The sequence below is a fragment of the Equus asinus genome, chromosome 3 (genome assembly GCF_041296235.1).
Source record: "Equus asinus isolate D_3611 breed Donkey chromosome 3, EquAss-T2T_v2, whole genome shotgun sequence".
NCBI classification, from domain to species: Eukaryota; Metazoa; Chordata; class Mammalia; order Perissodactyla; family Equidae; genus Equus; species Equus asinus.
In genome coordinates, this window is record NC_091792.1 from 81608115 (window position 1) to 81632526 (window position 24412).

The 24412-nt window shown below is 44.3% G+C and overlaps 1 protein-coding gene across 1 annotated transcript in view; it reads right to left on the minus strand.

Annotated features, from left to right (window-relative positions):
- The window catches only part of DAPP1 (dual adaptor of phosphotyrosine and 3-phosphoinositides 1), a 48674-nt gene extending 40076 nt beyond the window's left edge, over positions 1–8598 (minus strand). Inside the window, exon 1 of the mRNA XM_014846070.3 lies at positions 8147–8598. Coding sequence (XP_014701556.1) covers positions 8147–8247 — 101 coding nt within the window. The 5' untranslated portion in view covers positions 8248–8598. The remainder of the gene's footprint in view (positions 1–8146) is intronic.
- Positions 8599–24412: the final 15814 nt, after the last annotated feature.

Here is a 24412-nt window from a genome sequence, read left to right on the forward strand (position 1 = left end):
CCAGCAGAGGTCCTGCTGTCCAGTGCCCCGTGAGCCAGCACAGTGCAGGAATGGCTGCAAGACCAAAAGACATCACTGCTTCCCCAGAGGTTGGGGCCTAGGGAATGTTTGATTTGGACTGGGAGCCGGAGCTCAGAGACTGACTAGAAAAAATCCTTTGTGGATAAGAACTTGAGAATTAGAATGGCTGGGCAGAGGTTCTCTCAGGAGGGCTCATCGCTGAGTGGAGTCAAGCTTGACTCTGCGCTTATTCGGGTTACTCTTGCAGCCTATACCTCACCAAATGCTGCCTCAGGGTAATTGTCTTCAGACTATCATTGCCGTTGCCGTTGCCAAGCTACCATTGTGGGCTTGGTACAGGAGACAGACAGGGCACATTCAGGAAACTACAGCTACAGGAAAGAGCTCCAAAATTTAGGGGATGTAAAAAAAAAACCAGGAGCCACCAGGTGTAGTAGTTAAGTTCACTCACTCTGTTTCAGAGGCCTGGGGTTGGCAGGTTCAGATCCCAGGCGTGGACCTACACACCGCTCATCAAGCCATGCTGTGGTGGCATCCCACATACAAAATAAAGGAAGACTGGCACAGATATTAGCTCAGGGACAATCTTTCTAAAGCAAAAAGAGGAAGATTGGCAACAGATGTTAGCTCAGGGCCAACCTTCTTCATGAAAAGCAACAACAAAACAGACAGATCCTTGTTTCATTAGTTATCTCCTCTTTATTCAATTGTTCAGTTCATGCCTCTAAATTAAACATCATTTCGTCCCACCAGGAAAAACTTCAGGGTGTAAGGGGACTGAGTGTATCTGAGGGTAATAAATGCAAATATGTCATCAGTGTTGCGGTGGTTGAGGGCTGAAGTCAGGGACCTTAAGTCCTGGTCTTGGCTTTGACTCAACTTGGGACAATTAGAACATTAGACGTCTGCTCTTTGTCAAGTGGTGGGCTTGCAAGGAGCAGACAAAGACGAATAACCCACAGCCCTGCTCCTATGGAGCTCCCGGTCAAAAGGAGTTTACTGTGCTCAGCCTTGAGCAGGTGGCCAAACCTCTTAGTATTGGCACCTGCAAAATGGTTCTGAGATTATCTGAAGAATCAATCCAAAACAGAGACTCTACTGGTGGTGAAGCAGAACCCTATGAGCAATAACAGGAGACCCAGGAAACTTTAGAAATTTATAACAATAAAGCAAACAAAGAACTAATTAGAAGACATTTGTAACAGCAAGGATTTCAAAATTTCTTTGATACCATTTTGAAAAACGACACAAAAGTAGTAGAACTTATTCTTCTTTGGATGTGTATCACTTATCATCCTTAGCTCAGTGGAATTACTGGCTTCCGCCTCTGTTCCTTCCTTGCTATTCCCAGGTCCTCACTCTAGTTTCTTATTCACCAGTCCATAGACTGCCTCACTAATTAGTTTTCTTGGTGCTGGACCCATTGCCACCTATTATGCTCAACTACCAGATTAGTCCACCTAAAAACAAAACATGATGAGCACTTAATTCCACGTTCCTACGAACATTCAATGATTCCATATTGTCAAATGGAATTTGATCAAAGTCCAACTCCTAATCTATTTAAGGCCTTGTGGAATTTGGACCAACCTAAATATCCAAACTTTGACGTAGGCAAACAGGCTTGCCTGGGAAAAACCAGACCCAGAACCTGTTTTGAGATGGGCCAAGGTGCAGATGGTAAAAAGATATCCTACCAGAAAGCAAGAGCAAAATTATACATGTGGTACAACTAAATCTGTATGTGTGTGTCTGTATGTCCGTGTGTGTGTTTACAGAAAAATATTTTTAAAAGATTGGAGAGAAGTTGAACAAGATGTCATTCTGGGTGGTGGTACATGGCTGACGTTTTGGGTGCTTCTCTATTTTCCAAAATTTCGATAATTAATATATATTACTATTATTTTTAACTGTCTATTATGAATAATTTCAGATATACAGGGAGATAGAGAAAAATAGCATAAGTAATAGTATAAATAACATCCATATTTAAAGAATAAGCATATTTTAGGTAGAATAATTTTTAAACTTTTGTCATATTTTCTTTACATATTTTTGGATGAGCATTTTTAATGTTAATTACAGATGTCATGAAACTTTATCCCTAAGTAGTTCAGGGTGTGTGTCTAAAAGATAACATTCTCTTACATAACTACACTTTAATCAAAACAAATTAACTTATTTCTCTTATGCTTTTTAAACTTATAAATACTTTTAAACAAAGAAGGTCCAGCAACATATAATAGGGGCAGGCACTAGTGGGCAAGGAGTTGGGGAGCACCTCCACAGAGGATCTGGAGGTGAGCGAGCCACACGGTACACAGCAGGGAGTAGGAGCCAGGAGTGTGTGGGCTCAGAACAGAAATTTATCCTCTAGTGGAGTTGGTGGGAGTGAGAAATTAACCCAGGCTTTAAAAAACAACGGCTAAGAGCATGGTTACGACACTAGAAACTAGAAGAGGAAAGCCAGGTGGAAGCTTTTGCACAGATGGAGGCTGAGGGAGGGCCTCTGGAGGTAGAGACCAGAACCAACTGACCGAACACTGATTAACCACCGGGTCCCAGGGACTGGGAAGGTCCAAGGCTGTGTGGACTCTCTTTATTTTCTGAATACTCATGTGTTTTATCATTTTTTCTCTGTGGAAAACGTCTTCTTTTCTGACTTTTCTGAAAAAAATCCCATCAGTCCCAAGGCTATCTTCTCTACGTCTTGCGTTCCCCTTCCTTCCTGCCATAGGCTGTGTGCTTTGTCCAGACGCTGTTGTGGCCCTCAGCCCCTCTACCCTGCGTTCTAACTACCCGGACATGTGCAGTCTCTGTCCTCTGCACTGGGAACTCCTTGAGAGGCAGCCATTTCTTCTTAATTTCAGTATCTCCTACGCTGCCTTGCACAATGTCCTCCTTCAACAGATGGATCTGTGAATGAATGGAAGAGTGAGCGAATCAAAGCATGAGCCCACTCGACATGGAGAACCTGGCTGGACGGATGTCCACATGGAAGGAGAAGGAAGTCCCCTCACCCACAGAAGAACAGAAAGTACAGCTGAAGAGGAAATTCGCCTGAGTCGAGGAGGGATGGAGCTGCATTCTAGTGACACAGTCTCACACAGCCACAAGAGAGCCATCTTCTGTTTTCAGAATCCAGGATTCCAGAATTGTACACAGAAGAGAAATAAGCTTTATTTCTCTAGTTGGTATCACAGCTCTGTAAACAGGTTCCTTTAAAGCTTTGACTTTATTGCACTTTTCCTAGCCTATTCAATTTGTCCAGCTCTGAAAAATGGAATCTACACAAAATTCAATAAAATTCTGATTAATTAGGCTATTGACCTGGCTTTGTGTGCATGTGCAGGTGTATTATGCGAAGAATATGCAAGAATAATGTCTTTTAGTAACGAAATTTGTTGGTTGTAGTAATCAGAGAACTTTCTTCTTTTCCCTCAGTTCACACTAGCACTAATAAATAGTGCTAGCATAATAAGAAGAGAGAAACTTGATGGAAATTAGAAGCTTGCGTTAACGGACAAACACAGGGGCTCCGGAGCAAAACTCCTGGACTTGAAAGGTTATGAGCATGTGACCCTGGGCATATGATAAAAACTCTGTTCTTTACTCTTCTCATCTGTAAACGGGTATGACATTACTGACAGTGTCTACCACACAATGACATGTGAATGTAATAAATTATATGTGCAAAGGGCTTAAACTAGTGCTTGGCACATGGTGAGCATCCAATAGTTATTAATTGCCATTGTTAGAACATGTACCTCCTTTGATCATCGGGAAGAGCATTAGCTGTGGGGCAGACCCCAAGCATTCCCTCAGCTGCACCACTTGTGAGGCCTGGGACCCAGGCAGTTCACTTAACTTATCTGAAGTCACCCTCTGCACCCATGAAACGAGGATAATCACGCTATAGTAACAGTGTTATTGTGAAGGCTAAATGACATAATGGATGTGAGCCCCACGGCGCTGGCACAGACTAGGTGGTCAGCACATAACGACTGTTACAACAGGAAAGCAGCCTTGTTTGGTGGAACAAATATGGGCTTTGGATCCGCGTCCTCTGGGACTTCAAGCAATCTGATTTCCCTGCTAACGTCTCCTCGTATGTGAAGATGGAATAATAATAATTTTTGAAGACAAAGCTAGTGTATGCAAAATGTTTGCCTCATAATAGAACTCATTTTGGTTATTATTATTTATTCCCTAGGTCAGCAAACCACCACCAGCGGGCCGATTCCTGCCAGGGCACATGTTTTCATCTAAACTGAGAGCCACGGATGGTGTGACATTTTTAAATAGTTGGGGGGAAAAAAGGGGAAGAATATTTCGTGACTCATGAAAATAACATGAAATTCAAATTTCAGGGTCCATAAATAATATTTTGTTTGAACACCGTCACGGTCGTTTCCTTCTGTGTCATCTACGACTGTTTTCACACGACAACGGCAGATGTGAATAGTTGTGGCAGAAATCATAAGGCCTGCAACACCTAAAATATTTATTACCTGGCTCTTTAGAAAAATATTGCTGATCCCTGATCTATTCCAACCTTCTCTTATACGTGAAGGTTAAAGGGCAAAGCAATTAGAAACGTGTGCATTGCTTTACTTAAATATCCAGAGCTCAGAATCTAGTTTCTTGACACTGGCCAACACAGCCAAACAGCGACACTTTTTCATAAAATTTGAGATTTGGGAAAGTACATAAAAAGGGAATATTTATTATATTCCTCACTTGAGGGAATATGTATAAAGAGATAATTTAGACATTTAATTTGAAAATATCCTAAAATATTTTTATTTTGCAGTATCCCTTTTGTGTCTGTAGTTACATAGTTTATAAAGGCTTACCCCTTTACAAACTATATCACTATACTATTCCCAGTTTAATCAAAACTGTCTTGTAGGAACTTGTGTCATAATCAAAGAATTGCTGGAATTTTAAATTATTAACCAACAATTCTACACCAGTTTGTTACTTAGGTGATGTCTCTAGCATTCACTACTTGTCTCATTTCCCCATCGCTGCGTTTTGAAAGCAGCGAGCAGGCAACCTCTCACCCAGCCCACTTCTTGCTTCTCACCCCCCCGCCCCCAACCCAGACCGCCAAGTGTGAGTGAAACTGAGGAACAGCCGAAGATGGTTTTATTTCCCCTTTGCTTTTGGACACATTAATACGTTTAGGATGAAATAAAACAAATGTTTTTAGATTGACACTGCAAAAATGAGACACAGAAATGCATCGGAGTTGCCTGATTTAGGTACTTTAGGAAAGAATAAACCTGTGCTCTGAGCAAGTCACCTGTGTCATGGAAAGGCACGCGAAGGATTTGCAGCAGTTCAGGGTTTAATTTACAGAACTTACAGATTCCAGAGCCTGAAGGAAAATAGGGACCGAAGAGCAAAGATGTATGATATCTCTCAAATTTAACCAACACGTTATCTGTTTTATGTCTATCAAAAATATAAACATAAAAATCTACATAACTGGTCAAATAACCTATTAAAATAATTTAAAAATTAAGTCATTAAGACATCCACCTTTTATCTATCAACTACATTAAATCATTTTGTTTTTATGGAGCTTTTTAAAATCTGAATTAATGAGATGTGTTATCTAACCAGTGACTAACAGTTTCAAAGAAAAAGTTTCATTTCTATTCAGAATTCTGCCAGAGGCAACTGGTCATTTTTCAGATTTCTCAGATATTACCTATAAGCAGTATATCAGTGATGTCTTGGAGCAGCAAGTACTGGCTCAAGTCCGTTGTTAAATTCTCAGGAATTTTACAGGCTGGTTGTTAAACTCTTGGGAGCCTGGCATTGCCCTTGGTGGGAGTATTTACACCAGGGAAATAGGCACCTCCCAGAAGGCCGAGGTCCCCTGCCCCCAGGAGGTTTATCAGCACACCACTCAGGATCTTTAGATAAACCTGCTCCTGAGCGTTCTTATGGAGGGATAAAAATGTTCTAAAATTGATTTATCGTGATAGTTGTACCACTCTTTAAAGTCACTAAAAATGATTGAATTGTACACTTGAAATGAGTTTTATGATCTGTAAAGCATACCTCAATAAAATTTTTAAACAAAATGCTCCCAAACCAATGAACAAAATGTCAATGCTTATTAATGGCTTTAAGATTCAGGTACATACCCCAAAAATGAAAACTAAAGACACATTTGCTCTTGCTTCCGATGCATTTACATTCTTTGCAGTGGTTGTCACCCTTGGCCTAGCCCTGGAATCACCTGGAGAGTTTAAACAAGAAAACACCCCCGCCCTGAGAAACTGACATCACTTGCTGGCATGAGGCCTGGGCAGCAATTTTCAAAAACTCCTTGGGTGATTCTGGCACACAGTCAAGTTTGAGAACCACAACTATAGAGCAATTTCCCCTCATAAAAATTGTAGCTTGCCTGTTGTTACAGAACCACCCTCAAATGTTTAATAAATTTCCAGGCCTTCTGAAATAGAAAAGTCTGGACAAAAAGTACCTATTTTGGACGTTTCCGGGTTGTATTGAATGCCCATTCTTTGTACTTGGAGGGAAGACACAGTTCTGTTTCCTTGAGGGTTTTCCTTGTGCTCGCTTCCTGCTATGGGCCTTTAATGGTAGGGAGAAGAGACATCATCTAGCTCACCTTGGTCACCCCAGCGAGGGCCAACAGTACTCAAGCACAGCCCAGGCTCAGGGGTCCTTTAACTAAAGGACTAGAATTGAGTATCTCCTTTGTCTCTCTTCTTGGTTGGGGCTTCCTACCGATGGTGGGCTGGGACGATAGATAACCAAACAGGTAAAGAATTATAGTTTAATAATTTAAGAAGGCTCTGAGTGAGAGTGCAAGGGTCCAGTTTTAGCACCTGGTCTTTGTGACACCCGTTTTGGATAACAGGGGGCATTTTATCTCTTCTGTTTAGGGATTCAATCTAGAAGGATAGAGATGTCCTGGAGCTCTGAGTTCCCAGTAAGGAGAATTTACTTTATTGAAAATACTTGCTGTTCTATCCGATTTACTTTGTGAAGGGAGAGTTCACTTCTGAGACCTCAGGTTTAAAGTCTAAAGACAGGACTTATTGAGAACGTTTACAGTGATACCACACAGAACGACACAACCTCTGCAGCCTTCACGCAGAGACTCTCCCCCTCGTTCAGTCTTTCTCTGCTTAAGAACTCAGGCTCTGGCAGGTTGGAATCCCACTCTGCTGTTTAACTGATGTATGGCTGTAGGCCAGTTATTCACTCCTTTGGTGTTCATTTGCTTCCTTCATAAAACGGAGGTGACAACTGGTCCTGTGTCACTGGATTGTTGTTTATTAAGACTGGAGGCACAGGTCTTGTCTCTCGTGAAGCGCAGGCATCGAAGCCAGCCCCAGCAGGATAGGCCCAGGGCTTTAGGGAAAAGGTTCAGTTTCTCTAGGAAACCCCCTGCTCCTCTCTTGTGTAATACTTACGTCTTTTATTAAATATCCTGATGAGTTGTTTCATCTGGTCCCTTTTTAAAGACAGGACTACGATGACTCCAACTACCTGAATTTATCATCTGTTTGAGGCGGAAATTTTATTCTCTTCCTGACTTGTTAGTACTTAAGGCTCAAAGTTGCCGCTCTGGACGTGGATACAGACAAGAGCTCACAAACGCAGCATCAGGAGAAAGACACACATATGGGACCTGGCCGCAGGCACTTCCTCATTCTTTCTTGTTTGAAAAAGTCCCTCTCCCACACTGTAGGGTCGGCTCTCTGTTTATCTACCGCAGTACAGTCCTGTCACTGCCAGCAGCTCAGAGCTCAAAACTTTCTAACAGCACCTACTGTATTCATAAATCAGGTCAGTACCAAGGACACCCTGCAAGAGCACCTCACACATCCCAACGCTGTCCCTATTCCCAAAGAATGTCCAGCAGTTGATTTTTGTCCCATTTTGTCCACCTACTGTTTTCACGTCTGGAAAAATAATACCTGCTTTTACAACGCAATTGGCCCCAACAGCAAGATACCCAAATGAGTAAAGTGGAGAGAGGAGAGACGGGGTGGAGAGCGGCTCGAAGGGAGCCCTCGCGCGGGAGCCCGAAGGAAACGCTCACCCGAGCAGCACTCGGAAAAGGGTGCTGTCTTACCCCAGGTCCTGGAGCAGCTCAGCCTCTCCGTCCGATCTGCTCCACAGGTCTGAAGGGTCCTGGGCGCTCATCTTCCCTTCCAGAGATTCCGCTCTGCCCATTCGCGCTCCTCCTGTCCGCCAGGCCCGGCGGGCGCGGTGGCACGGGGCGAGGAAGGCCCTGCTCCTCAGCTCTCCCCGCAGAGCAGCCACTGGGCTGAGTCCCCACCGGCAAGGAAGTGAAACTTGGTTACTCCTCCCCCGCCACCCGCCACCCTGCCCCGAGGCACCAGCAGGCGTGCAGTCAGTCAGAAGGCAGGCAAACTTCGCAGCTGCCCTGAGGACACCCACGGGCGTCAGGCAACACGCAGTTTCTGTCAAAGGAAATAAAGATGGGGCCGCTGCCCCGCGATCGGGCGGCTCCTCGCAACTCTGCTCGAGAGGCCAAACCAGCGACGGCCTGAGCCCCCGCCTCGGCGCGCGGAGGAGGCGCGTGCACGCCCCACCCCGCCGCCCCGCGCGCGCGTCGCCCAGAGCCCTGAGCAAGCTTCTGTCCCGGGAACATCTTTAGAGTGGCTAAGGAAATGAGACTCAAACCACTAGCTTCAATCCTGAAGGCCGGTTTTTACCACTTTCCAATATTTCTGCTCAAATGATCCAAGCTTTCCAACAGGCCCTTGACGCTCAGGTTGGGCATAATTCAGAGATGAGTATCAGTTCCTCCCTGGAGAAGGTTCGGTGAGAAGTGGGGAAGCTGTGGGGCAGCCTGGAGCTCAACCAGTGGGCGTGTCAGAACTCCCAGAGTCTCCGGGTTCCACTCCACCCTGGGCTTACTCACAGCCCTATGCTTCCTGTCTCGATTCGAGTAGGGAATTCTCTCTCCCTAAAAGTCCTAAAGGGAAACTGCCGTAACTGCCACTGAATCCTTGGGATTTGGACAAAGTACAGTAATAAATTAAAAAATAACACAAGTTGCTTCCTGCCTTCTCTCTGTCCGTCCCTGCGGGAGACAAGGTGCTTGTGGATTCTCTCTCATCACACCTGACTCGCTTGGGCTCACCAGGGGGCTCTGCGACTTGTTTCTCCCAGTGCCGTCTGCGACCAGCAGCCCTGGCATCGCTAGGACCTTGTTAGCATGCAGAATTTGGGGTTCATTCCAGTCCTTCTGAACCAGCATCCGCACTTGAACAAGATCCCCAAGGTGACGCCCGCGCACGTCAAAGCCGAAGGACACTGCTTAACAGGGGGCCAAGACCCCGGAGCCGCGCCTAGAGGAGAGGCGGTCTGCGTCTGGTGTCCTTCCGTGTCCTTGCTTAAGCTTCTTTCCTCTTCCCTCTGTCAGTGATTCGTGAGACCCCGGCTTGCACTGATTGCCAGGGAGAAATTCCTGAGTGTCTAGAGACAGCTGGGGGGGAGACTAAGCTCTGACGACGCACACGTAACTGAGGGTCATAAATGTCCACAAGTGTTTTGGCCACAGTTTGCTCAGAGAGGAGCGCAGTGTCGGCGTGCAACAGAGGCCTGGGAGGTGCGGGACGTGCAGGTGGGGCAGGTGGGGGCAGGGGGCAGCAGATTTCCTGTTCCCCTTCTGTGGCTCTTTGCTCAGTGTTTTAGCGTCTTTTTCGTTCCTGTTTTAGCAAATTCTGGGTTTTCTTTTTCTTAAACTTTCTTTTTCCAGGAAAGCAGCAGAATTCACTAAGTGGTCCTCTTCCCTTTTTCAGTGTTCCTGCCCCCTCCATTCTGGTTTTGCTGTCTCACCTGTTGCCCTCTCCTCTGATGTCACCCTTTCCTTTGTCATTTATTCCGCTTTCCCAGGGCCCTCCCTCCCTGCTGCCCCCGCTCCCCAGCTACAGGCTCAGCATTGAGGGGTGACAGTTGCTTCAGCTTACTAGGTAGTTTCCACAAAATGCTGGACGTTCATAAAAATATTTGGTAACATATTTTACGTTAGATTGTTCAAATTTACCTACATATTTTTTATTAAAGAAACTGCAGCTTTTGCTTCCATGCACCTTCCAAACAAGTTCAAGTTGTTTTTTGTTTGTTTTTCTGAGGAAGACTAGCCCTGAGCTAAGATCTGCTGCCAATCCTCCTCTTTTTGCTGAGGAAGACCAGCCCTGAGCTAACATCTGTGCCTCTCTTCCTTCACTTTATTTGTGGGAGCCTACCACAGGATGGCCTGGCAAGCGGTGCCATGTCTGCACCTGGGATCTCAACCGGTGAACCCCTGGCCACAGAAGCGAAACTTGCGAACTTAACCCCTGCGCCACTGGCTGGCCCCCCAAGTTTTTTATTTTTTATTTTTGTGAGGAAGATTGGCCTTGAGCTGACACCTGTTGCCAATCTTCCTTGTGGCTTGACTAGTGGTGCTGGGTCCCTACTGGGGATCCAAACCTGTGAACCCTGGGCTGCTGAAGCAGAGCATGCAAACTTAACTACTACACCACTGGGCCAGCCCCAAGTTATATTTCTTAAAACCACAGAATTTACTTCCTACTTATTTCAATATTCTCCTTTCAGTCATGCTGGTTCATAGCACTGAGTTCTTTCCATGCTGGCATTGGACATAGAAATGGACACAATCAAGCTGTTTTAACAATTTTGAATATCTTATTCCTTGTTAGAAAACTATTTTATTTATCCAGAAATGTCAGGCTTTTATTGGAATGGCCATCACACTCAAATTATCGATTTTCTCATCAGGAGAATTCACAGAGAGCTATTTAGTCCAGGTTTGAATTTCTTTATTAGAAGAATGAGCTTCTAACACTTGGGACTCCTCTGAGGAGAACTTTTTAAAAGAAATGACTCCATTGTCATAGTTGAAGACCCTTTTTGGTTCTTTTCCTAATTTACTTATCTCTACAGAAAGCTCAAGTATGACAGCATCCGCCCTTCACCTAGTCCCCTGGCAGTGGCAGTCCCACCCATGCCCTTTGGTTCCCTTGGTTAATTGTTTGCTGTCAGCCAGGCATGGTCTCTTCCTCTCCATCATTGACGTCAGTGGGAAATAAAGGATACATTCTGGAAAGGGAAACCATGGCTTGGGTTCACCATGGGTTGAGGTGACCACAGATGGGGGTTGAGGGACCTTTATTCTGTTTCCCACTGTCTGTTCTCCTTACTCATGAAAAAGAAGAAATCATCATTTTATATTAAATCGGAAGAGAGGAACAGCAGAGAAATAGCTGACCATAGTTTTTCGGCTGCAGGCCAGCTCTCCATAGCGAGGGCTTCAGTCTCTCCTCCTAATTCTGTGGCAAGTTCAGAGCTGCCATATTGCTTTTAAAAATATGCCAATTAGAGTTTTATTTCAAGCCACCACCTGTGCGTTCTCGGTCACAATTATGTAACCACTTAATACAGTACCAAAGGTTCTTTTAGATTAACTGGGGCCCTTCATTTTCATCTTTGTCTACATAAGCGGTCATGTAGCCCTTTGTTGAATAGGGCTGTCTCAAGATGGCGGCTATAACACACCAACTTCAAGGTGTTAAATTTACCCTAATCCCTTACTCTCTCAGGAGAGCAGGAAACTGGGAACAGAGAAATAAAGGGAGTTCCCACAGAAGGGGAAAGGAAAGATATAAACATTTTGGATTTTGCTTTCCTAATACATTCCTAAAAAAGCATGGTTTCCTGAATGACTTATAATTCTGAAAAAATAAGCCCAGTAGACCCATGGTGTGAGCTCTCAGATGCTCAGAAATATTTCATAAACATGAATTTTAGTCATTGAGAAATAAAAGACAGCCAAGTGGAGATGTCAGCTAGGCAGATGGATATCCAAGCGGTGGTGAGAAGGGAGTTCTGTTTTCCCTCTTTGAGCCCCTGTGGGTCACAACTGGTCGCATATAATTCATGCCTCTGCAGTACCCTGCCACCCCCACTGTTCTGGCTGCTATTCTCATCATTCCTCCCGGGAGTCATTCTGCTTGCCTTTGGCCAATTTTCCTTCCACTAACTCATTTAGGCCATTTAGTGTGCTGACCTGACCTTATCTCTGGCATGTGTTTTGGTGTCTACTCTCTTCTCTGCTGTTGCATGTGGAATCTTATTATTGTCTGCTTCCAGATTCTTCACCATTTAATGGGCTTGCACCAGGCTGCCATGGTCCATGCTCTGTTTGCATGGGTGGCACTGGTCCTTCCTGATCTTCAAAGTTCCTTGGGATAGCTACTCAGTCTGCTACGTCAGTCCTTATTTCTCTCTAGATCTGTGTCTGTACATGGCTCACTCTTTTTTGAGAGTGTGGGGTGGGGAGAGTGAAATCCTTCTGGCGTCACACTGGCTGGAGGTGACCCATTTCTTGAAGCTGGTGAGTTTTAGCCATATCCAGACAGCCTAGCATAGGTACCTCCAGGAAACTGGATTAGGCAATATTTGAGAATTCTCTCGTATTCTATCCAGAACCACTCTTTAGGCCCCGTTGTTAACTAATATTGATCATATCAGACTCCTCCCTTACTTGCGAATTTTCCTCACATTTTAAGCAAACGGATTTCTGCTAGATTCCTCAGACCATTAGTCATGTCTGTGCATGTCTAAATCCCAACTCCAGACAGGGTCCCCAAGACCCCAAGCAAAACAAGAAATGACTGCAACTGGGTGAGGAGCAAGGAGGGGGAGGTTTAGGAAAACTCCGCGTTGTATCCTCAGCTCCAGGACAACTGAGAGCCAGCCTCTGAGAAACCATGTGACCAGGTTACCTCCCTTCTCCTTCCCCGAGATGGAGGAGACTCAAGATCTCCTGAATTTTAGTCCTGTAAAGAATACATATGCTTTTGAGCACATGTTTCTTCTGCTTGGAATGCCTTCCCCCATGTTCTGTCTAGCCAATTCCTTGTCATTTTCGGGTCTCAGGGCACATTTTACCTCCTCTTGTGATGGTTTTCTGGCCTGCCCCTCTGCACACTGGATTGAGTGTCCTTCATGCTGCTGGGCATCTGTACAGCCGGAAGATACTTTGCGTATCTCAATGATAACACTTTCGCTATTGTATTGAGATTAAAGTTTTTTTTTCTTGATGTATTCCTCAAGATGAAACTGTATTTGTTAGTGTGAGAGGGCACTTGGGAGAGCTTACATCTTGTTCACTTTTATACCCCTTCCACCCTGTGCCTGGCTAGTAGCAGCTGCTTGCCAATTCTTGTTGAGTTGATGATAAAGACCCTTTCTGAAGATTCTGATTGAAAACCAAAAATTGGGCTCATTTTTTGTTTTGGATATTGTGTCAGTTTAGGTTTCTGGAAAGTAGATGCAAAGATGGAATCAAAAGTGCAGGAAATATCCTAAGTGGAAATGCCTGTGAAGGAGAAAGGAGAGAAGGAGAGTGGAAGACCGGGAGAGCCTCTGAACACAACATGGAGCTGTGTGTTAGCCTCCAGGGCCACCATAACAAAGCACCACAATCTAGGTGGCTACAAAGAGCCAAAATGCATTGTCTCACAGCTCTGGAGGCCAGAAGTCTGAAACCAAGGGGTCGGTAGTGTTGGCTCCTTCTGGAAGCTCCGAGGGAGAGCCTGTGCCAGCCTCTCTCTTGGTTTCTGGTGGTTGCTGGCCATCTTTACCATTCCTGGGCTTGTAGATGTGTCACTTTACTCTTTGCCTGTCTTTGTCTTCTTAGACATTAGAAGACACATTAGAAGACCTTCTGTATCTTCTAATGGCCTTCTTACAAAGGCATCAGTCATTGGATTTAGGGCCCACTGTAATCCAATATGACCTCATCTTAATTAGTTTTATCCATAAAGAGTCTACTTCCAAATAAGGTCACATTCTGAGGTTCCAGGTGGATATGAATTTTGGGGGGACACTATTCGATCCAGTACACACTGACATCTGTCAAAGAACAGAAAGAGAATGAAGGAGAATTGAGTACAAAGAACCTCAGATTACAGTTCTAAGAAAGTCTCGGTCAGGCCAATGGGGAGTCCCAGATAGAGATTGCCCATTAGAGGAGTTTGCACTGGGCAGGAATAACCCTGCTCCAGTACCCCAGCATACTCAGTCACTGGCTGGGAGCAGCCTGGAGAGGGAGTGGCCTTGGCGTGAGTCACAGCAGATCCCGAAGTTCTGGCAGCTGGAGCTGGCTGCTCACCACACCCTTCACAGCAAGATATCTCCTGAAGAGAGTCTGAGAGCTGGGCTCTCATAGCTGCCACGGGGGTTTTGAATATAAAAATTATGTTCCCTCTCTTCCTTTATACCAAATAATTATGACCAAAGCAAGGGCCTACTGTCTCTGGAGCAGCTGAGGGACGGCAGTGAGCATCTCCCAGTGGCCCAGGCTGCTGGGCGCCTTTGGAAGACAATCTATGTAACACTCAATCCTGGCTTCACTGAGTCTCGGCTCCCGAGGTCCGGGCACTCCAGCTCATCAGCTCTATCTCCAGACAAACCAAACACATCTGCCAGAAACATACACCCGGCAGAAATCTTCCCATCTTTTCCCCTTTTCTCTTCCTTATTTCTCCTCTTCTCTACTGTTTTCCCACTTTTCATTTTCAATACTCAATCTTGAACTCTATTCTCAGCCTTCCTTCTGTAATGTGAAATATTTGTTCCATTCACTAAGCTAGTCACTTGGTTTAATTCCTTCACATCAAGTATTTGAAGGTTTCACAGAAGTAGCACAGCTGTGTAGTTCACAAAACCCATTTCAGGGAAGGACGAAAATCAAGAGGCCCCTGCAGCAGTGGGGAAATCCTCGTCTTGCACTGAAGTTCCCTAGGAATCTCACTGTGGTGTGTCACCCAGAAAAAGCTCCATTCTCTCAGCACGTCCTGAGGACCATATGTGCCCTCATCCACTGTACATCTATCCGTATTTGCATACTAGTTGTGGCAAATTGTATAATATATATAATTATATATTCTCTATATTATCTATCTCCCATTCCACATGATCTTCTGCAAGGTGATCTTGTCACTCCCGCATCAAGAGGTGGTACCTAATTTCCCTCCTCTGAATTTGGCCTGGCCTTGGAGACTCATTTGTGACCAATAGAATGTGGTGGAGGGGACACAGCATGACTTTTGAGGTTAGGTCATAAGAAGCTTTTGCAGCTTCTGCCTGGGCTCTTGAAGACTCACTCTCCAGACATTCCCTCCACAGTGCTTCCTTTTGGAACCCAGCTGTCATGCTGAGAGAAGCCCAGGTAACATGGGGTGTTTCATGTGTGTGCTCTGGTTGACAGTCCCAGATGAGCCCAACGTGAGCCATCTCAGGCCAGGTTCCAGACATGACTGAAGAAGCCTCCAGATGACTCCAGCCTCCAGCCATTTAAGTCACTCCCAGGGGTTCAAGTCTCACTAGCTGAGGTCCCAGACATTGAAGAGCAGAGACCAACCATCCCTTCTATGCCCTGTTTGAATTTTGGCTCTAAAGAACACATGTACATAATAAAATGGTTGCTATTTTGGGCCACAAAGTTTGGGAAGGTTTGTTACCCAGTCATAGATGAATGAAACACTTGCTTATCATCTGGGTCACTGCCTGGAGTGTGAGCTCCAGGAGGCAGTGACTTTAAGTGTCTTGATAGCTATGGATCTGTGATGGTTAATATTATGTATCAACTTGACTGGGCCATAGGGTGCCCAGATATTTAGTAAAACGTTATGCTGGGTGTTTCAGTGAGGGTGTCTTGGAATGAGATTAACATCTAAATTGGTGGATTTTGAGTAAGGTAGACTGCTTTTCATATGTGGGTCATCCTCATCCAATTAGTTGAAAGTCTGAATAGAACAGAAAGACCAGCCTTCCATGAGCAAGAGGTTTCTTCAGCAGACAGCCTTGACTTCGTCTGTTTCATCAGTTCTTCCTGATTCTCCAGCAGGCTGCCTTCAGACTAGAACTGGAACCAGGGTTCTCCTGGGTCTCCAGCCTGCTGGCCCACTCTGCAGATTTTAGACATTCCAGCATCCGTAATCATGTGAGTCAATTCCTTATAATAAATCTCTCTCTCTCTCTCCCTGCCCAACCACACACGCACACAGCCTATTGGTTCTGTTTCTCTGGAGAATCCTGACTAATAAAATATACATAGGCCCTACAACAGTGGTTCTCAACTAGCGGCAATTTTGCTTCCCAGGGGACACTTGGCAGCATCTGGAGACATTTTTGGTTTTACAACTCGGGGAGACTACGGGCACCCCACATGCTGCTGACCATCCCACAGGGCATGGGACACCCCCACAACAAGGTGTTATCTGGCCCCAAACATCAAAAGGGCCAATGTGGCCATCAAGCACATTTTTTTCTCCTTCCAAGAGCATCCTAAAAACCATGATACCATAAATCCACTGAGTGACTACGCACAGTCACCTACCTAAAGAGAGAGCCAAAATGGAATAAAAGGCCAGCCCTTCTCATCTGTTTCTCTCCACTTTACTGAACTGCCCCCCAAGAACCAGTGTGGCCCAGGGAATGGGGGCATGCGGTAGCTATAGAGTGGAGCTCTGTACACTGCAGAGAGCAGTCTCATGGAGCACATGGCTAACGGGGCTTTGGTAGGACCCCTGGAATGGAGTGTAGAGTAAGAGAACAGGAGGGGACTTGGTCTTCAGCACATGTGAGGCGATGTTTCTGGGAACTTCCAGAAATGACTGGGAGGATATGAGGGATAACGGGCTGAGGTCCTACCTCTTCTAAGAGGGGCTGAGAGTGAGAGAGTAGAAGTTAGGGAACATCAACCTGGGAAATGGAGGTCACCATTCCTTAGTGTCTGCTATGTATTCTGTGCCCAAGGTCATTACTGGCATTCCATCAGTTCTGCATGGTTATGGGAAGCGAGGCTGAGTGATTCCTTGGTGACATTTGCCAGAGGACAGTGTTGCCGTTGACTAAGAAGTGCCATCCCCTCAGGGGTGTGAAGGAACACTGTTGGCAGCAGGTCATGTTAGCGTTTTTCAGAGGAAGAAATAACTGATATATTTAGCTGGATCAGGATTTTGAAGTTCTCAAGAAGCTTCTGAAATATTCAAGAGGCTCCTGAAATTCTAGAAGGAGAAAAATGTGAGCAACAGGAGGAAAATTAACCAGGATTTATAAAAGAATATCATAATGTATCTATAAATCACACTGACTTTCCATCATCACTTTCATTTGGTTATCATGAACGTTATGCTAACTGGGCAGAGCAGGTTTCATTCTTCTTGTTATTTTTTAATAGATGGGAGAGTTGGGGCTCAGAAACGTTAAGGAACTTGTTAGTAATTAGCAACACCAGGAAGAGAATTTGTGTACATCAGTCTGTGTCGAGTTTAGAAAAGAGAAGCCATTCTAGATATTTCATCCAGAGAGGGATTTAATGCAGGGAATTGGCTACAAAGACGTTAGAAGGACAAGAGGAGTAAAAGGGAAATGGTGAAGCTGTAACTATCTTTGAGCGAGGCCACATAAGTCCATATTTGCTGATGAACTGGGGGAGACACTGCCACTGCTGGTCTGGGCAACCCAGGTGGCAACCGCCACCATCGCTGCCAGATGTCACTACTGTTGGAGGCACTGCCTAAAGCAGAAAGGAAAAAAAGATTTCTTTTTTTTCTCTGGTGTCCCAATTGGCAAATTCTCTCTGGAAGGCAGCTGGCAAGGGAATCACTGAAATGTAGTTTGTAGACTTCCAGCCCCCTGTCATAGAAGGAGAGCAGAGAAGGTCAGGAAAGTAGCTGAGAGCCAATGATGAATAACTGGCACATAATATTTTCCTTCTAGGTTCTTTCCGCTATACCTCATTGTCACCTGTGTTAGGGTATGCCAAATTGCTACTTCAGAGAGACCCAACATTTAATAGTTCAACACAGAGGAGGTTTAATTCTTACTCAAATAACTGTCCAGCATGGATATCAAATCATTGGGGGTGACCTTCCACCTCACAGTCATTGACAAACCAGGCTGACAGTGGTCGTGCCATCTTTAACACATGGATTTCAAAGTCCCTCTGTTTCATAAATCCAGTCCGCATAGAGGAGCAGACCAGGGAGGTTTTTATGGGCCAGGCCAGTAAGAGATGCATATAACCACTTGTATTTCATGTGGCTCTACCCAACAGCAATGGAGCCTGGAAATGCAGTCTGCTGTTTTCCAGAAAGAGAGCAGAGTGCATATTTTGTATTGCTGTCGTGTCTGCCACACCTCCCATCAATGTAGAGATCTGCTTTCAGAGGCCTCAGATCAATCCTTTAAACCCAGAATGAAGACACCTGGCTTGAGAAGCATTCCTATGAAAAAGAGTTGGGGATTTTGATGGCCTTCTTATTCACTGAGAGACATCCATGAGATAGTCAGAAAAAAATGAAAAAGATTAGGGACATTTTAGGCAACATTTACAGAAACAAAGGGCACCAATACCAACGGAGGTCAAAGGCCTGCCCCACTCTCCCGATGAGAACAGAGCTCCATTATTGTGTTTTTTTCTGTCCGCAGCTCTAGTGGACTCCAACAAACTAAAGTGTGTCCAACTAGGATGGCAGAGCAGTAGACAAATCTGGGCAGAGAGACAGCAAGGGGACTGTGATGGTTGTCTCCAGGCCACCACAGGGCTGTGCAAAGGGCAAGAGGCGCAGTGCGTGTGGTTGCAGGGGCCAGGAGGTGCTCGGCTGGGCTGAGGTTGCGTGGTGCAGAAAAGGCTTTTCAATGTGAGACTTGCCTAGGCCTGCGACCCTCTAAAAACTAGCGTTTCTCCAGTTTTCAGTAAAAAAGAAGTGCAAAAGAATGACTGTCTATATGGGCAAAGGACTTGAAGAGAAATTCATAAGTGAGAAAATGCAAATGCAGAATCCCACCGGTAATCAAAGAAATATAAGTGATAACAGCAGTGAGATACTTTTTTTTTTCTTATCAGATTAGCAAAAATGAAAATAAACAAACAACCCTCCCCAGGAACCCAACCACCTGACAATGTGCCCTGTAAGTGACGCCTGGTGTGACCAGTGTCTTCGTACACTGCTCTGGGTGTGCAAACTGGCCACTCAGCAGTACAATTTCTAAGGCCTTTATAAGAAGTGCTTAATCTTTGACCCTGTAATTCCATTTCTAGGATTTTTTTACCAAAATAATTAGACAAATACAATAATAATACGGTAACCTTCATCGCTACATTATCTTATAAGAATGGTAGGCTGGAAGCAGCCTAAATGCCTAGCATTCACAGAACAATGAAGTAATGTATGGCACAGCCATAGAGTGGATTATTATGTTGCCTTTAAAAATGTGATTTATTAAGGGTCTTCAGTATAAACATAGAAATGACTTCAATCATATAAAGAAAAAATTGACGGAAGGAGGAAATGCAGGAAATATGCCAAAGGTAGGCTGGAAGCAGCTCTGAATAGTGAAATTATGGACAATTTTTTAAATGCTTCTTTGTATTGTTTCTAAATCTTCTGAGTTATAAAATATCACTTTGATAATTGAGAGATATGAAGGCAAAAAGCTATTTTTAGAAAAATAGAAAGGAATATGCTCTCACATACATAATAAGTATTCAATCAGAGGCCAGATAGCTAGAAAGCAGGAGAGTGCACATGCGTGGGGCCCGGGGAGGGAGGGGTGCCTGGCCTGACCCGCGATGGAATTGCTGTGGTAGTGCTAATAAGAGCAGACTGACTTCTTTTCGCGTTTATTATTGTTTTCCAATGCTTACTGGCTATCCTTGGGATTAAATTGCTCCCAACCCCTCCATTAGCCCACCTTTGCAGCTACTGGTAAAAAGATTCTGATTATTTGGAGGAAATCAGTTTTAAGATTCCTTTCAACTTCGAGATATTGTGACTTTTTGGACCAATTACGCAGGATTGCTGAAGCTATCCTGCACACGCACAACACACGTTATGCTTTGTGTCGAAGCCGGGGCCATTTGCATTTAAGGAAACACCTCTTGCCTCAGTGACTCAACACGCCTTCAGACAGCGCGGTGTTCGCACATCATTCCAGGTGTTTTCAGGGAGCGCGTGCACCTGCGGCTTTCGCAGAGTGCCTTGTTTCACGCGTCTCCTAATTTCCTCGACCCACAGGCGCTTTCTTACCGAGGAACGCGAACAGATGAAGCGATATTACACTCCCTTCTGCAAAACCTTTCGCTTCAGCCCTCACTCCATCGTTTTAAGACGCTGTCTTAAAACTTGGCCAGCATCTGCATCCGAGGGAGAGCGTGGCAGGTGCCGTTTGCGCTGGTGAGGGGAGGCCCCCTGTGATGGGAAGGTCGCGCCCGTCTTGGCTTCTGAATAATGAAAGCACGGACTGAAATGAAACCCGAACACAGCACCTTTTGTTTTTAGGTTTGCAAAAGGTGCGCGCTAACTCAACCAAATGAAACCATATCAGGTTACACGTTGTTGGATCTCATGGGCTTTGTTCAAATCTTTTTTGTCTTCTTGATGGCACATTGGAAAAGACTGCTATGCTAACCAATATGTGCAAATGACACAGAGCAAAAACCCAGTGGCCAGCCGAGATATTTCTGAGATATCCAGCGTCTCAGGGGGCCAGGGTAGAATGGGGGTCTGAGAAGGGGTCAGCCGTGAAACCGCCCATTACAATGTGGGGGTGTGGGGTGGGTGGGGGTGGGGGTGGTGCAGAGCGAATGCAACAGCTCAGCTCAAATTTCAAAACGTTTTGGAAATTAAGAATAGGACAGGTCTTAGATCTTCCATCGAGGGCATCGTAGAGAGCTCTTGCCACCGCTCTGTCTAACAAGTTGGGCGAATGGATTGGAAAAGAAGAAAGCGCTTCCTCAGGTCCCGGAGCTGGGCCGCGGGGGGCCGAGATCGGGTCTGACTCAGCCCGCTGCTCCTGCTGACTGATTCCAGCGATCAAAACTCAGCAGACTTCCGAGCTTTTCTTCAATCACAAAGCGTTTTCTGGGCTAGAATTAAATTTATAGGCAATCTGAACCTCAGATATAGATTGTTTGCCCACTTGGCGCCTGCGCGAAATAAACTCCCTGAGAGTGAAAACCGCCGCTCACATGTCCTTACATAACTTTCTTTGAAACTGCATCAACAAACATGTATTTCTGAAAACAGCTCGAGAAGCTCTGAAAGTTGACATGATAGAAAATGTAACATGACACTAGTCGTCCGGGATTTTCGTTACAGGACTCCCGCCGGGCGGGACAGCAGCGATGAGGATATCCTGTCACTAGGTGGCAGTCACACCGCACTGGGCTGGGGCTCGGACTGTTTCATCCAGAGAGGAGATTAGATCCACCGCTTATTTCCCTCCCATCTACGGAGGTATAGCTCTTCATTAAAGAAGCCGAATTTAAGCAGTGTTATTCAACCTCACGTTTACAGAAGGTGTATTAAAAACCACACTATTAAATGACTCAGGTTTAATTCATAACCGGCCTCAACAATTTTTAAACAGTTCAATTCTTAATTCTGCTCTCCTTCCCTTTAAAGCTTTGGGACTTTTACCAAAGGGATTGGAATGAGTAAAAGTGATCTGAATCTAAAACTTCAATTTTATACCTTAAAAAACATTTTTTTTGTTCCTGTCATTACAATTTATTTTAAGGACTTATTTTTCCCCCTCATTTAGTAAATATAAATCTTCAAAGCATTTCATGTTTTGATTAAAATTAGGAATGTAAGTGACTGTGAAACTGCTGAAGTAGAGTCCTTTCACTTACGATGCCTGGGAATAGTGAGAAATCTTTAGGTTCTCCATCTCACCATGAGAGCAGTTTGAGAATGGCCACTGTTGACAGGGAACGCCATTCACCACAGCAACATCCTTTTTTTAAAATTAGTTTATTGAGGTCATACTGGCTTATAACATTGTGTAATTTCAGGCATACATTATTATATATCAGTTTCTGTATAGACTGCACCATGTTCACCACCAATAGTCTAGTTTTTATCTATCATCATACATAGGTGCCCTTCTACCCCTTTCACCCTCCCCCACCTCCTTCCCTTCTGGTAACCGCTAACCTGTTCTCTTTGTCCATGTGTTTGTTCATCTTCCATATATGAGTGAAATCATACGGTGTTTGTCTTTGTCTGGCTTATTTCGCTTAGCACAATGCCCAAAGGTCCATCCATGTTGTCACAAATGGCACGATTTCGTCTTTTTTTTTTATGGCTGAGTAGTGTCCCATTGTGTGTCTATACATCTCACATCTTCTTTATCCATTCATCAGTTGATAGGGCACTTAGGTTGCTTGACATCTCGGCTGTTGTGAATAATGCTGCAGTGAACATAGGGGTGCATAACTCTTTGAATTGTTGATTGCATGTTTTTTGAGTAAAGCCAGTAGTGGGGTAGCTGGATCATACGGTATTTCTACTTTTAATTTTTTGAGAAATCTCCATACTGTTTTCCATTGTGGCTGCACCAGTTTGCATTCCCACCAGCAGTGTTTGAGGGTTCCCTTTTCTCCACATCGTCTCCAAAATTTGTTATTTCATATCTTGTTAATTACAGCTATTCTGACAGATTTAAGATGATACCTCATTGTAGTTTTGATTTGCATTTACCTAATTGGTGATGTTGAACGTCTTTTCATGTGTCTGTTGGCCATCTGTGTATCTAGGATTTATTGCAGGGATGCAGGGATGGTTCAATATCCACAAATTAATCAATGTCACACACCATATTAACAAAATGAAGAATCAAAATCACATGGTCATCTCAATAGATTCACAGAAAGCATTTGACAAGATCTGACATCCTTCTATGATAAAAACTCTCAATAAAATGGATATAGAAGGGAAGTACCTCAAAATAATAAAGGCCATATATGACAAACCCACAGCCAATATCATACTTAGTGGTAAAAAAACTGAAAGCCATTCCTCTGAGAACAGGAACAAGATAAGGGTGCCCACCATCACCACTCCTATTCAACACAGTACTGGAAGTTTTGACCAGAGTGATTAGGCAAGAAGAAGAAATAAAAGGGATCCAAATTGAAAAGGAAGAAGTAAAACTCTCGCTGTTTGAAGATGACATGATTCTATACATAGAAAATCCTAAAGAATCCACTAGAAAACTATTAGAAATAGTCGACAACTACAGCAAAGTTGCAGGGTACAAAATCAACACACAAAAATCAATTGCATTTCTATACACTAATATCAAACTAGCAGAAAGAGAAATCAAGAATACACTCTCATTTACAATCACAACAAAAAGAATAAAATATCTAGGAATAAATTTAACCAAAGAAGTGAAAGACATATACATTGAAAACTATAAGACATTATTGAAAGAAATTGAAGAAGACATAAGGAAATGGAAAGATATTCCATGCTCATGGATTGGAAGAATAAACATAGTTAAAATGTCCATACTTCCTATAGCAATCTATAGACTCAGTGCAATTCCAATCAGAATCCCAATGACATTCTTCAGGGAAATAGAACAAAGGATCTTAAAATCTACATGCAGCAACAATCTTGAAGTAGATTAAGTTTGTCACTGCTCCTTCCTCGCACGGGTCTGAGGTTTCTCTGTTAATCATGGAAATATAGAGTGTTTGGTATTTTAAATATTTTAATGATAGTAAAGAGAAGCTTCTCTTAAAATGTAAGTGTGTTTTGTTTTTGGTATGTATAAAGGGGACTAGTACAAAGGTGAATTTTTTCCAGAAGCTTAGGTGGAAGGAGGAAGCAGAAGGGCAGAATTATGAGGAACTAGAGGAGATTTTAGAAAAATAAGAAAAAAATGTGAAGAGATCAGGGAAACTACAAAAGTTTCCTGGCTCAGTTGGTGAAATAGATGACTGCTGAGACAATAATATGCCAGAAGCAAAAAGGAAGACCCTCCCCTGCAGGGAATTTAAGGATCTAAAGGCTGTGTAGGGGCAAAAATTAATGGCTCCAGAAGGCCCTGGAGGCTGGGGAGCTTGGCATTGGGACATTGGAAACCGGAAGCCCAAGCCTGGGAGGAGGGATTCTCCCAGCATGGCCCACAGACCACCAGCCTTAAGAATCCCCACCAGGCCAGTGATAAACAAATGGCAAGCGATAGGATATATTGGAGTATATGAGGAAGCCATTTGGTATGAAACTAATTCAGTGAATTAGTGTGAAACTGACCTTGTTTTTCCAAGTGGGCCCTCTGTGGCCGTTGAGCATGCATTGTAGATCTGCTTTAAGTATTTACTATGTCCCAAAGACAAGAACAAATGCCCTTAAGATAAAGATGCAACTCCACCCATATTGGCATTTCTTTAAGGATAAGCATCTCTCCCTTGGCTAGGAATTGATTGCTGCACCCAGCCTGTGACCACCCAGCTGGAGACAGCAAACATGCTACTTCTGTGTGAATAGCTGTGCCA